The sequence below is a fragment of the Rhinatrema bivittatum genome, chromosome 2 (genome assembly GCF_901001135.1).
Source record: "Rhinatrema bivittatum chromosome 2, aRhiBiv1.1, whole genome shotgun sequence".
Lineage (NCBI taxonomy): Eukaryota > Metazoa > Chordata > Amphibia > Gymnophiona > Rhinatrematidae > Rhinatrema > Rhinatrema bivittatum.
This window is the reverse complement of record NC_042616.1, coordinates 634935603-634948950: the sequence shown is the minus strand read 5'-3', so window position 1 is coordinate 634948950 and position 13348 is coordinate 634935603. Positions and strand designations below refer to the sequence as shown.

Here is a 13348-nt window from a genome sequence, read left to right as displayed (position 1 = left end):
GATGAAACTGCAGTTTTTATGGGCCAAGCATCTCAAACAACAATTGAACAGCGTGGTGCCTCCTCAGTGTACATTCCCTCCACTGCTTACGAAAGTGCACGTGTTACCTGTATTTTGGCAATTCGTCTGGATGGCACTAAAGTCCCACCTTTAATCATTTCTAAGGGCACGAAGGATAAGATTGAATGTGTTTCAGGCATTTTTATTCTTGAAACTGAAAAAGCCTGGGCCACACAAGCAGTTATAAGGAAGTGGGTCGATTTAATGCTTCCGCTTGTTATGCGAGGGAGCCAAAGAGGTCTGCTAGTCTGGGACGCAGCCAGCACACACCGCGCTAAAGACATGAAGACATTTCTTCACGCAAGAAGAATAGATTCAATAATGATTCCCGCAGGAATGACGGCCTATCTCCAGACTCTTGATATTGCAATAAACAAGCCATTCAAGGACAATTTGCGCATGCAAATTAATGACTACATTGAAAATAGAATGGAGAGAAATCAGCGTGGAAACTTTGTGAAGCCTAAACTGCAAGAGGTTGTGTCTTGGGTGAAGAATTCATGGGAGAAAATCACTGATAGTTGCATTGCAAATGCACTACGAGCAGGCTACCTTGACAAAAAGTATTCATTTAAGGACAGTGCTATTGCTAGACATGAGAGATTTGGGCCAATAATTCTGAAAGAAATGCAGTTACAAGAAATTCACCAGGAAATTCAGGGTTTAGATTGTTATGATGATGTGCCAGAAGATGATGACATGACTGTCATAGAATAAATCTTGGTTTGTGTTTAAAAATATGGGGATCTGTAAATGTACCGTAAATGATTGTTGTACAGTACATAGAACTACCGCAATGTTAGTAACAAGAAATTCTTGATAGGATTCACAGTTAGTTGTCATCACAAACCAGCATAACCAGAATATAATAAATGTTCATTTTGTTGTTCAACAATATACAAATGATTGTTGTACGGTACATAGAACTACCGCAATGTTAGTAACAAGAAATTCTTGATAGGATTCAGTTAGTTGTCATCACAAACCAGCATAACCAGAATATAATAAATGTTCATTTTTTTGTTCAACAATATACCGGTATGTGAATTCTTCTTCATGAAAAAATAAGACATCCCCTGAAAATAAGGCCTAGTGCATCTTTGGTAGCAAAAATTAATATAAGACACTGTCTTATTTTCGGGGAAACAGGGTATGGACTAGTTCATATTGCCTTCTGCTGAGTGCAGCTAGGCCACCCTTCAGTCACCAGGCTGAAGCTGGAATGTCTAGCAGGTAAGACAATGGCTGCAGCAGAGCCACGAATGACAAATGGTAGATGGCCTATACTGCTGCTAGTATTGGGTATGCCTTCTGTTGGTTCCCTCTGATGTCAAAGGATGGGACCAGGCAACAAATTTCCAGGTTGAAGCTGGAACATCTGTCAGGCAAAAGCTGATGACTACAGTAGCAGTTACTATATATTTCTGTAATCATTCTTCTCATACCAGCAAAAAATATTGTAATGTCCTTAAAAGGTATAAAATCTATAAGCTGCTGATTTATCTATCCATTTGACTTTACATTACTTCCAAAGAAGATTCCAAAAGTGTTATTTCTTTTGTGCACTGTGGCAATTTTTGTCTGCAGCAATGTCCTAGAGATTAATCAGCCACGATAGTTTCAGTGTTATACATAAGCCAGACTGCAGCAAGAAAATGCATCTATAGGCCTCTGCTATTGCTTTAGTGGTGAAATATCAGTTTGAAAGACAGAAGTCTGAGACTGAAAATCAGCATTGGTAATGTATGCAAAAGAAGTGTGCTGCCTACCCTCATAGTTTGCAGCGTTTTTCTTCTAGTATGGTACTTAAAAAAAAAAAAAAAAAAAAGTTATTGGTATGTGATATCTGCCCTTTTGTGTTTTGGGGAGAACTGTCAAGTGCTACTGCAGAGCTTCCCAAACCTGTCCTGGGGACCCCACCGCCAGGCAGGTTTTCTGGATATCCACAATGAATATGTATGAGAGAAACTTGAATATACTGAGTCTCCACTGTATGCATGAAAAATTTGCATATTCATTGTAGATATCCTGAAAACCTGCCTGGTGGTGGGGTCCCCAGGACAGGTTTGGGAACCTCTGTGCTACTGTATAGATTGTCATACAATTTACTTATGTCTGGTTATTTCTATTCAATTTAGGCCAATTACACCTGTTACGTTAAATATGAACATGGCTATGCCGTCTTGGTAAGTAAATTTTAAGAATACTGACAATCTTATTCCATCTATGCTATAATGCTTATAGCCATGCTCTGCGTAAAAAATCAGTAGTACCTCAAAATTAAAGGGATATGCATTACCATTCTTTCCTGTTTCTCTACATAAAATGCACGTGAATCACAAAGATTCATTTGTATTTTTTTCTGCTGTTCCCTGGCTATCACACAAAAATCCAGATCTTATTTATCAAATTTATTCCTGCTACTGCTGTCATCTGGCTTGTGGGTTGCTTTTAAATGTTCATGTTGCTATTTTTTGCTGAACAAATTACAGTATAGAATTGGTCATTTGTTTTGCTTTTCAAGTCATTCTGTAACAATCAAATTGGATATCTAAATGATTGTGTTTCAGGGGAAAACTGTCAAGATTAAGACTGATATCTAACTTGATAGAGGTTAGATTTAGGAGTTTTGATCAATAGTGTACCCTAATCATGTATATATATCAAGTCTAGGAACTTCTCTATATCAGTATTTCCTGGATGTACCCAGATCAGTCCAGACCAGTGGGTTATGCACTCCCCCCAGCAGATGGAGGCAGAGAAGCAAAACTTTGAGGCATAGCTATACACACCGTGTGCCACCTGCAGCTCCTCGGTATTTCTGTCTTCAGTAGGTGGTGGTGGTGGTGCATGACTGCAGCCCTGACTGAGTTGCCTGGAGTTTGGAATTTGCTCCCTGATATGCCATCCCTTAGGTTGAGCTGGGTGAATGGGGGGTTGAATACCCCTGGCAGGGTTAGCCCGAGCGTTTCAGGACCCCTGATAGCCAGGGGACTGGCTCCCTCATCGATCCCGAGGCAGCCTTCCTGCCAGCTGCTGGCTCAGGAAAGTGTCCTTGGGACTTTTTCTTTTCATTTAGCTCTTTCTGTGTTTAAGTAAAAAGTCTGTTTTTGCTGACTCAGAGCTCAGCGGCACTGCTGGGTGGATCGGTCTGTGGCAAGGAGCAGGGGAGAGGAGAGGGGTCAAGCAGCAACATTAGTAAGGTGCTGGCTTTCCTTCCCCAGTGGGGAGTGGGGCCAAGTTATTTTTGGTGCAAGTGCTGTTCATTTTCTCCTGCACGTCTGCTCAGCAGGTCTGGGTGCTTTTTGGCACGCACACCATTTTCTAGCAGCGGCCCTTCCACACGGCTTCCAGACCAGGAGCCTCTGGGGATTGTGCTGCAGCTGCTCAGATGACAGAAAAACATCTTGTGCATCGGGGGGAGAAGGAACCTCCATCAAAGGGGCACAAGACCAAGAAGTCTTCTCGCCAGGCAGCTTCCGGGGCTGGATCCAAGGGGAAGGTCATCTGCTGCCTCCCATTGTGTCCAGAAAGGAGCCCCAGGATGACACCCCCCCCCCCCCCCCCCGCTGTCCCCCATGGCATAGGAACCTGAGCAGGGGAGTGAGGGAGGCAAAGAATCTGACTCTAGCAGCACTGACCTGCCTGCAGGCCCGGGTGGCTTCTCTCCTGAGTTTATTCTTCTGATGCACAAGGACTGTGTGGCTAGGAGCTCAGCAAAAAGGAAGCCTCAGGAGTTTGGGCTCCTCAAAACTGCCTCGGCTACATGGCAACGTGCGGGGGGACTGCATGCAGGCTTGGACTCAGGGAGCTGGATGTCTCGGATGACACACAGGAAGAGGGCTTCCCCCCAATGCGGATCCCGATGGAGATCCAGATGAGACCTAGTTCCCAGCTCCGGATATGAGAGACTTCCAGATCCTAGTGGACACCAGGACTGAGGGGGATGACCCGTGTGTGGTTCATTTGAGGAGGAGCTGCATCCCCTTATCCACCAGGTTTTGGAGGAATTGGGGGTGAAGTTAGTCAGTGAGGGTGTCAGTCTGGTTTTGGATGGTCTTCGAGGCCCGCCCAGTATTTTTCCTATCCAGAAGTTAATCAGCCAGGAGTGGGGCTGAAGGTTGGATAGGCTATGGCAAAGCTGTGTACCCTGTGTTGGAAGAACATTTGGAGCGCCTTAAGACACCTAAGGTGGATGCCATGGCTTTGACGGTCACTAAAGACCACCATTCCGGTGGCAGGGCTGCTGCTCTGAAGGATGTGCAGGACCGCAAGTTGAAGATTTAGCTCAAGTATATGAGTTCTTCTTTAAGTCTTTGTGCGGCGGTCTGTGCGAGCATGATGCAGCATGCCGGTTTTTGTTGGATTCAGAAGCCTGCTTCTGGGGTCCTGACCCCTACCCAGGCGGCTCGCTTGGAGGCAGGGATGGCTTATGTGGCGGATGCATTGTATGAACTGGTGCACACCGCAGCTCAGAGTAAGGTTTCGGCAGTGGCAGCTTGACTCCTTTGGCTCCGCAACTGGTCCATGGATGTGTCCTCCAAATCCATTATGTAATCTTCCCTTTAAAGGGAAACATTTGTTTGGAGAGAATCTAGACCAGCTTATGAAGTCCCTGGGGGAAACCAAGGGTATCAAGAAGGCTTCTCTTGACAAGGGATTGCTATTACAGGATACCATGTTTCACAAGGTTCTGAATCAGCTTTATCTTATGGTTTGGTCTTTGAGAGTGCTTGTTGAGTTGAAAGAGGTTATTCTCAGACTGTGGTGGCCACTCTCCTGAAGGCTAGGAAGTTTCCACTTGGCTTATGACCAAGTGGAAAGACTTTGAGCACTGGCGATCTTGAGTAGTAAATCACCTGGACTGGATGGTATTCACCCCAAGTTTCTAAAGAAACTAAAAAATGAAATTTCAGATCTATTAATAAAAATTTGCAACCTACCATTAAAATCATCCATTGTACCTGAAGATTGGAGGGTGGCCAATGTAACACCAACATTTAAAAAGGGCTCCAGGGGTGATCATGGAAACCACAGACCAGTTAGCCTGACTTCAGTTCCAGGAAATCTAGTGGAAAGTGTTCTAAAGATCAAAATCACAGAACATATAGAAAAGCATGGTTTAATGGAACAAAGTCATGGGATAGGTGGCGATGTCCTTTCGTAGATTACAAACTGGCTAAAAGACAGTATTAAATGGATGATTTTCTCAGTGGAAGGGAGTGGGCAGTGGAGTGCCTCAGGGATCTGTATTGGGACTGTTTTCAATATATTTATAAATGATCTGGAAAGAAATGCAACAAGTGAGGTAATCAAATTTGCAGATACAAAATTGTTCAGAGTAGTTAAATCACAGATTGTGATAAATTGCAGGATGATCTTGTGAGACTGGAAAATTGGGCATAGACATGGCAGATGAAATTTAATGTGGATAAGTGCAAGGTGCTGCATATAGGGAAAAATAACCCATGCTATAGTTACACAATGTTAGGTTCCATATTAGGTGCTACCACCCAAGAAAGAGATCTAGGCATCACAGTGGATAACACATTGCAATCGTCAGTTCAGTGTGCTGCGGCAGTCAAAGAAGCAAACAATGTTGGGGATTATTAGGAAGGGAATGGTGAATAAAATGGAAAATGTCATAATGCCTCTGTATCTCTCCATGGTGAGACTGCCCCTTGAATACTGTGTAAAATTCTGGTCGCCGCATCTCAGAAATACAGTTGCGATGGAAAAAGTACAGAGAAGGGTGACCAAAATGATAGAGGATGGAACAGCTCCCTTATGAGGAAAGAGTAAAAAGGTTAGGACTGTTCAGCTTGGAGAAGAGACGGCTGAGGGGGGGATGTGATAGGTGTCTAAAATCGAGAGATCTAGAACGGGTAAATGTGAATCTGTTTACTCTTTCGGATAATAGGACTAGGGGGCATTCCATGAAGTTAGTATGTAGATTATTTAAAACTAATAGGAGAAAGTTCTTTTTAACTCTACGCACAATTAAACTCTGGACTTTGTTGCCAGGAGATGCAGTTAGTGTAGCTGGGTTTAAGAAAGGTTTGGAGAAGTCCATTACCCAAGCTGGCTTAGAAAATAGCCACTGCTGTTACTAGCATCAGTAGCATGGGATAGACTTAGTTTTTGGGCACTTGCCAGGTACGTATATCATGGATTGGCCACTGGTGGAAACAGGATGCTGGACTTGATGGACCTTGGTCTGACCCAGTATGGCATGTTCTTATGGTGCCCTGGATATCAGTGTGTATCTGGGACAGCTTCTCTTCCATTGATTTTTGGATTTTTTTTATATGAAGGTCTGAGTGATTATCACAGGACAAGCAGGATGGGTAGTCCTCACATATGGGTGACATCAACAGGATGGAGCCCAATCACGGAAAACGTCTGTTTCCAGAACTTTGACTGGGCCCTACTGGGCATGCCTAGCATGGCACTAACCCTGCAGCCAGCAGGGGTCCCCTTTCAGTCTTTTTTTCTGCGCAGCAATAGCCTTATGGTAAAGGAGCTCTGAAGAGATTCCGGACAGGAATTTTCCTCACGGAATTCCTAAAAGTTAAATTGTCCCACAGGGGTCCCTCTAACTTTTCTCTGTCTGCAGTACTCAGGTAAGTTTTTACCTGTCTCCCGTCTATTACCGTTGAGTTTGGCCCTCGCGGCCTACTGGCCGTCGACCATACTGAGGCTCGATTTTTGCCATGGCATCGGGGTTCCGGTGCCCAGACTGTACCCGCACCATGTCTATCACAGACCCCATAAAGTCTGTGTAATGTGCCTAGATTGCGAGCACGATGTCTTGACCTGCACCAAATGTGCCCTAATAACACTGAAGGGTCACAAGGCCAGAATGGAGAAGATGGAACTTCTCTTCCGTGCTCAAACCCCGACTCCATCCATTGCATTGTCGTCAGAACAGGCACAGTCGACTTCATGCCAGCATCAACCACCGACCGGTATCGACGTCTCGGCCATCGACACCCTCTACTCTCCCTCAGGATTGAGGGGATCGCAGTGAGAAACATCACCATTGACACCGTAAGACTCTGACCATTGAGGGAGCAAAATCATCTACCTCGCCATCGTCAGAGCTGCTGTCGAAGAAACCCCGTCCAGGAAAGGCACCGACCATTCCTGCGACCGGGTTACCGAGGCAACCCTCACCCGATCGGGGATCGGGAGCCATGACTCCGCCTTTAACAGTGGTCCCTCCGGCTATGCCTCTGCCTCCTTTTTCTGTTCCAGAGCCGGGGCTGCTTGCTCCAGGTCTCAGAAGAACTGGACTGGATGCTTCAGGAGGCCATCGACAAGGCGATGAATGTCTTCAGGTTCCTCCGGCACCGACTGTGGAACTGATCATCGACCCGATTCCAGCAGCGCTGGCACCGCTGCTATCCAGGATGGAAGTGCTAATGGCCGCCTTTCCACCTGATCCCGGGTCTCCGATGGCTCCGATGCCCTCCCCACTGACAACATCATCAGGAGAGAAACCATTCCGCATCCCTCCATCGGGAGTTCTGCTTCGGCCATCAATGCCGATACGTCCCTCGCCACCGACCCATACATTGGTGCCGATATGTCTGGCACCACAGTCATCCATCAATGCCCTCGCCTGCACCGGTGCCTTCGATGCCATCGGTTCCTCAGATGGTTCCTCCGATAATCCTGCCGATTCCTTCGGAACCTAAACCGGGACCTTCAGGTATCCAACCACCCTGTCCCACTCTACTTCCTAGAGGGAAGGGTGCTGATCCTTATGATACCTGGAGTGATGATTTATTTATTTAAATACTTTTGATATACCGATACTGAAGACTAGTGTCTTATCGTACCGGTTTACATTGATACCTCATCAGACACAGATGACTTACCTTCACCCACTGAGAGTAGGAAGCGTTCTCCTCCAGAGGACCTCTCATTTATAAATTTTGTGAAGGAAATGGCTGAATTGGTTCCCTTTCAATTACAGACAGAACAGGATGATAGGCACCAGATGATGGAGTTGATGCCCCAAGGTAATAACCTCTATTCCCATCCATCAGTCCTTCTCTATCTTCTCAAAGAACTGGGAAAATCCTGGATCAATTTTCAAGTACACAGAAAAGCTGACACTACTTATTTAGTGCAGTCAGCCCCAGGTTTTCAAAAATCACAGCTTGATGATCACTCTGTCATGGTAGTCTGCACAAAAAAAGGCAAAGAGGTCAAAACCTCACTCATCTGTTCCTCCTGGAAAGGAACAGAAATTCTTAGATAACATTGGTCGCCGAGTGTTCCAAGGAGCCATGCTCATCTCCCGAATTGCCACTTAACAGCTTTATATGACCCAATATAACAGGGTCATTTTTAAGCAGATACAAGACTTCTCAGACTCCCTGCCTCAGCAATTTCAAGAACAATTACAAACCCTTGTCGTCAAGGGTTTTGAGGCAGGCAAGCTTGAGATTAGAACATCTTATGACATTTTTGACACCTCTACCAGAGTGTCTGCAGCTGCTATTTCGTCGAGACTGGGCTTGGCTCAAGTCTTCTGACTTTCGCCCAGAAGTACAAGACGGTTATCCAACCTGCCTTGTCGGAGATAATCTGTTTGGCGAACAGATCCAACGGATGGTGGCAGAATTAAAGGACCATCATGAGACCCTAAAACAGATCTTTGCCTTCCGACTTCTCCTCAAAACAGCCCTTCAGAAAGGATTCTAAGTAATTCTACCACCCGAAGAATCTTACCCACCACCAACCAGATCCCGTGCCATGAGACCTTATCAAAAACCGCAGTCTCGTCAAGCCCGAAAACAAAAACCACAAGCAGCTCCCCAACCAGGACCTGCTTCAGGTTTTTTACTTCCACTTGGAGAGCAGCAGCCAGATTCCTCTGTCGCACATACCAGTGGGAGGTCGACTGCCACCTCCACATGTGGCATTCAATCACATCTGACCAATGGATATTGGCAATCATTGCTCAGGGTTACCGTCTGAACTTTCTCGCCCTACCACTGGACTCCCCACCTCTACAGATGTGGAGAACATCTGAATTCTCCATTCTTCTGGATCAAGAGGTCTCCCTCCTTCTCCAGTCAAGAGCAATAGAACCCGCTCCATACTCAGCAAGGCCTAGAGTTCTATTCCCGGTACTTCCTAATCCCCCAAAAAATCAGGAGGCGTCGTCCTATTCTAGACTTACGGGCCCTCAACAAGTACCTCCAGCGAGAAAAGTTCAAGATGGTCACCTTGGGCTCGCTTCTACCTCTTCTACAAAGAGGAGACTGGCTCTGCTCTCTGGACCTCCAGGACACATACCACCCATATTGCGATAAGTCCAGCTCATTGCAAGTACCTGAGGTTCCTAGTAGGCCCCAAGCACTGTCAATACTGAGTGCTTCCATTCAGCCTAGCGTCTGCACCACGAGTCTTTACAAAATGCCTCGTGGTCATCGCAGCCTTCCTGAGGACACAAGGTGTTCACGTCTACCTCTATCTGGACGACTGGTTAATCAGGGTTCCCACTCAGCAAGCTGCTCTGTCGTCCCTCAATCTAACACACTCTAATTGCATTAGGATTTCTCGTCAATTATGACAAATCCTACTTAGTCCCATCTCAAACCTTGTCGTTCATTGGGGCAGACTTGAACACCTTACAGGCAAAGGCTTTCCTGCCTCAACGAGCACTGACTCTCGTGTCTCTTGCTCACCAGCTGCAGTCTAACATACTGCAACTGCACGCTAGTTTCTTGTCCTCCTGGGTCACATGGCGTTCTCAGTCCATGTCACAGCAATGGCCTGCTTGGCCATGAGACTCATGCACTGGACTCTGAGGTCTCAATGGACTCAAGCTATGCAGCCTCTGTCGGCCATTGTCCACGTCACAGACTCACTCAGTCTCTCTTGCCTGGTGGAAAAATCAGACCAATCTCCTCCAGGGATTGCCCTTCCAGATTCCAAATCCTCCAATCATTCTCACCACAGATGCTTCCAACCTCTGGTGGGGAGCCCACGTAGCTGATCTGCAGACAAAAGGTTCTTGGTCTCCAGAGGAAGCCAAACACCAAATTTCCTAGAGCTTTGAGCAATAAGAGATGCTCTCAGGGCTTTTCAGGATCGCCTGTCAAATCAGGTCATCTTAATTCAGACAGACAACCAAGTGACCATGTGGTACATCAACAAGCAGGGAGGCACAGGTTCCTTCCTTCTGTGTCAGGAAGCTGCGCAGATTTGGGCGGAAGCCCTCTCCCATTCGATGTACCTCAGGGCCACCTACTTGCCGAGAGTGGACAATGTGCTGGCAGACAAGCTGAGTCGCGTCTTTCAACCGCACGAGTGGTCTCTCAACCCCTCGGTAGCGAACTCCCATCTTCCAACAATGGGGATATCCTCAAATAGACCTCTTTGAGTCTCCTCAAAACGCAAAGTGGAGAACTGCTCTCTCGTTCGCTGCAAACACTCAACTCAGAGACACATTCTCCCTCATGGGCAACCGGTCTGCTCTATGCATTCCCTCCACTTCCTCTTCTCTCGAAGACTCTTGTGAAGCTACGTCAGGACAGAGGAACCATGATCCTGATAGCACCTCACTGGCCACGCCAAGTGTGGTTTCCAATACTTCAGGATCTCTCCATCTGCAGGCACATTCCCTTGGGGCAGGACCTGCTTCTGATCACTCAAAACGACGGGTGCCTATGCCATCCCAATCTTCAAGCCTTGTCCCTGACAGCATGGATGTTGAACAGTTAATCCTTCAGCCTCTTAACCTTTCAGATCCAGTTTCCTGTGTCTTGATTGCTTCACGGAAGCCTTCCACGAGAAAATCTTACGCTTACAAATGGAAAAGTTTCACATCATGGTGCTCTTCTCAGTCCCTTGACCTCTTTTCCTGTCCAATCCTGAAGTTTATGGACTATCTGTAGCATCTGTCAGTCAGGTCTTAAGACTTCTTCCATCAGAATGCATGTCAGTGCAGTAGCCGCCTTCCATAAAGGTATCGGGGATGTCCCTTTATCAGTACAACCCCCTTGTAACTTGTTTTCTGAAGGGCTTGCTCCACATCAAGCCTCCACTACGTCCTCCGGCCCCTTCTTGGGACCTTAATCTGGTTTTTGATTGGCTCATGAAACCACCATTCGAGCCTCTTCACTCTTGTGACCTTCAATATCTCAATGGAAAATGATTTTCCTTTTGGCTATCACTTCAGCTGGCAGTTAGTGAATTACAGGCCCTAGTTACCTATCCGCCTTACACTAAACTTCTGCAGGACTGGGAGGTACTCCGCACTCACCCTAAATTCTTTCGGATTTTCATCTCAATCAATCCATCATACTACCTACCTTTTTTCCCAGGCCCCATGCCAATCCAGGAGAACAGGCTCTGCATACCCTTGACTGTAAACAGGCTCTAGCATTCAACCTAGACCGTCCAGCTGCCCACAGGGAAAGCACTCAATTGTATGTCTCTTTCCACTCTTAACAAGTTAGGGAAGCCTGTGGGTAAGCAGACTCTCTCCTCCTGGTTGGCGGACTGCATATCCTTCTGCTATCAGCAAGCGGGCATTCCATTTCAAGACAGTGTTAAAGCTCACTCTGAGGGCCATGGCGACTTCAGTAGCACACCTACAATCTGTGCCACTTCCTGACATTTGCAGGGCTGCTACCTGGAGTTCTCTCCACACCTTTGCAGCCCACTATTGCTTGGACAAAGCCGGAATACAAGATTCCATCTTCGGCCAGTCTGTCCTTCGACACCTCTTTACAATGTGACGTACCAACACCCTTCTGCCTGCCCGGTGGGGTTCAGGATGCCCTCTACCACATTCCACCCCAGTTGTTGTGCCTGTTGCACGCCTTTGGGTACATTTGGTGCAGGTTCGGACATCCTCAGCCCAGTACTCACCCATGTGAGGACTACCATCCTGCTTGTAGCTTTCAAATAAGACTGAAGGGGGACCCCTGCTGGCTGCAGGGTTAGTGCCATGCTGGGCATGCCCAGTAGGGGGTCAGTCAAAGTTCTGAAAACTTTGACAGAAGTTTTCCATGATTGGGCTCCATCCTGATGTCACCCATGTGAGGACTAACATCCTGCTGTCCTGTGAGAACACCTGTTACAGGTAAGCATAAATTGCTTTCCTCTGGGCACCGATGAGGTATATTAGGGCCTTGTCATGGCTGCAGAGCCTCTGCCTGCAGGCACCCCTGGCATCCTTGGTACCACCAGACAATGCCTTCAAGCACTGGGGTCTCTATTAGTGCTGCTGGGCTGATGCAATCTGGTGCCCTGGATGTGATCCATCATTGGTGAGCATAAAAGCGCTATGAGCCCTACTTGTGCAGTCACCACTGTGGGCACCAGTGGACTTGGTTGCCGCATGAAAAACCACAGAGCACCATGTGCACGGTCAGTCGCCATGGACTTCACTGCTGTCATTCCATGAGGGGAAACAGTGGTGAGCCATTCCTGACACAGTTAGAGATGTCAGCCTCTTGGAGTGTTATTTACTGGAGGAGGCGATACCATAGAATGCCACCCACCACCATGCTATACCCAGAGTCCCAGTGGTAATGGGGATGCCATATGTCCTATGCACTCCACTGGTAGTTACGGTGACAGTGGAGCTCAGCGTGCACAGTTGGTATGGCAAGGCATCCACTCCAAGCACCTCGGAAAATGGCAGGCAGCGTTCTCCCTCTGTGCAGTTCTCAGCCAAGCCAAGGTTCTGCCATTGTCATGTCATGGTCTGTCTCCTCACCTGTTCTGCAGTACAAAATGCTGGGGAGCACTGGTGGGGCAAGTGTTATCTCTCGCTGTTTGCCTTTTGGCAGCATGTTGCCTCCTACTCCAGAAAGTGGATACTGAGTACTGGTCAGCGTGTTGTACCGCAGAGGGCACCTGGAAAAAGCCCTCTGCTGTATGAGTATATCTGTATTTCCCTCATGGCAATAGGTTGTGCACTATAGCTACAGGACTGACCTAGGACTATGTTCCTGATCAAACCCTAAGGGGCAGTAGACACAGGGATAGTGTCAAGAGTCTTCTCCCTCAGAAGAGGAATGTCTTTTGACCCCTTTTGTGGGGAAACCCCGGAGGTTCTGTCCCTGGAATATTTTATCTGAGCCGAAGCCTCGATTCTTTGAGTCTTCTGGGAGGCTGGGGCCGGGGAACAGCAGCGGTAGTCATTGGACCACTTTTTTTTTTTTTGGCTAGGGCTCTTCCATTGATTACTGTGACTGTCCTTCTGAGGGTAGCTGACTGTGGTGGATTGGTCACTTCTGACCTTAGAGATTGTAAC

At 47.1% G+C, this 13348-nt stretch overlaps 1 protein-coding gene across 1 annotated transcript in view; it reads left to right on the top strand.

The window, feature by feature from the left end:
* Window positions 1-13348, top strand: part of LYPLA1 (lysophospholipase 1) — a 122087-nt gene that overhangs the window by 23803 nt on the left and 84936 nt on the right. The window contains exon 4 of the mRNA XM_029591278.1: window positions 2199-2246. Coding sequence (XP_029447138.1) covers window positions 2199-2246 — 48 coding nt within the window. The remainder of the gene's footprint in view (window positions 1-2198; window positions 2247-13348) is intronic.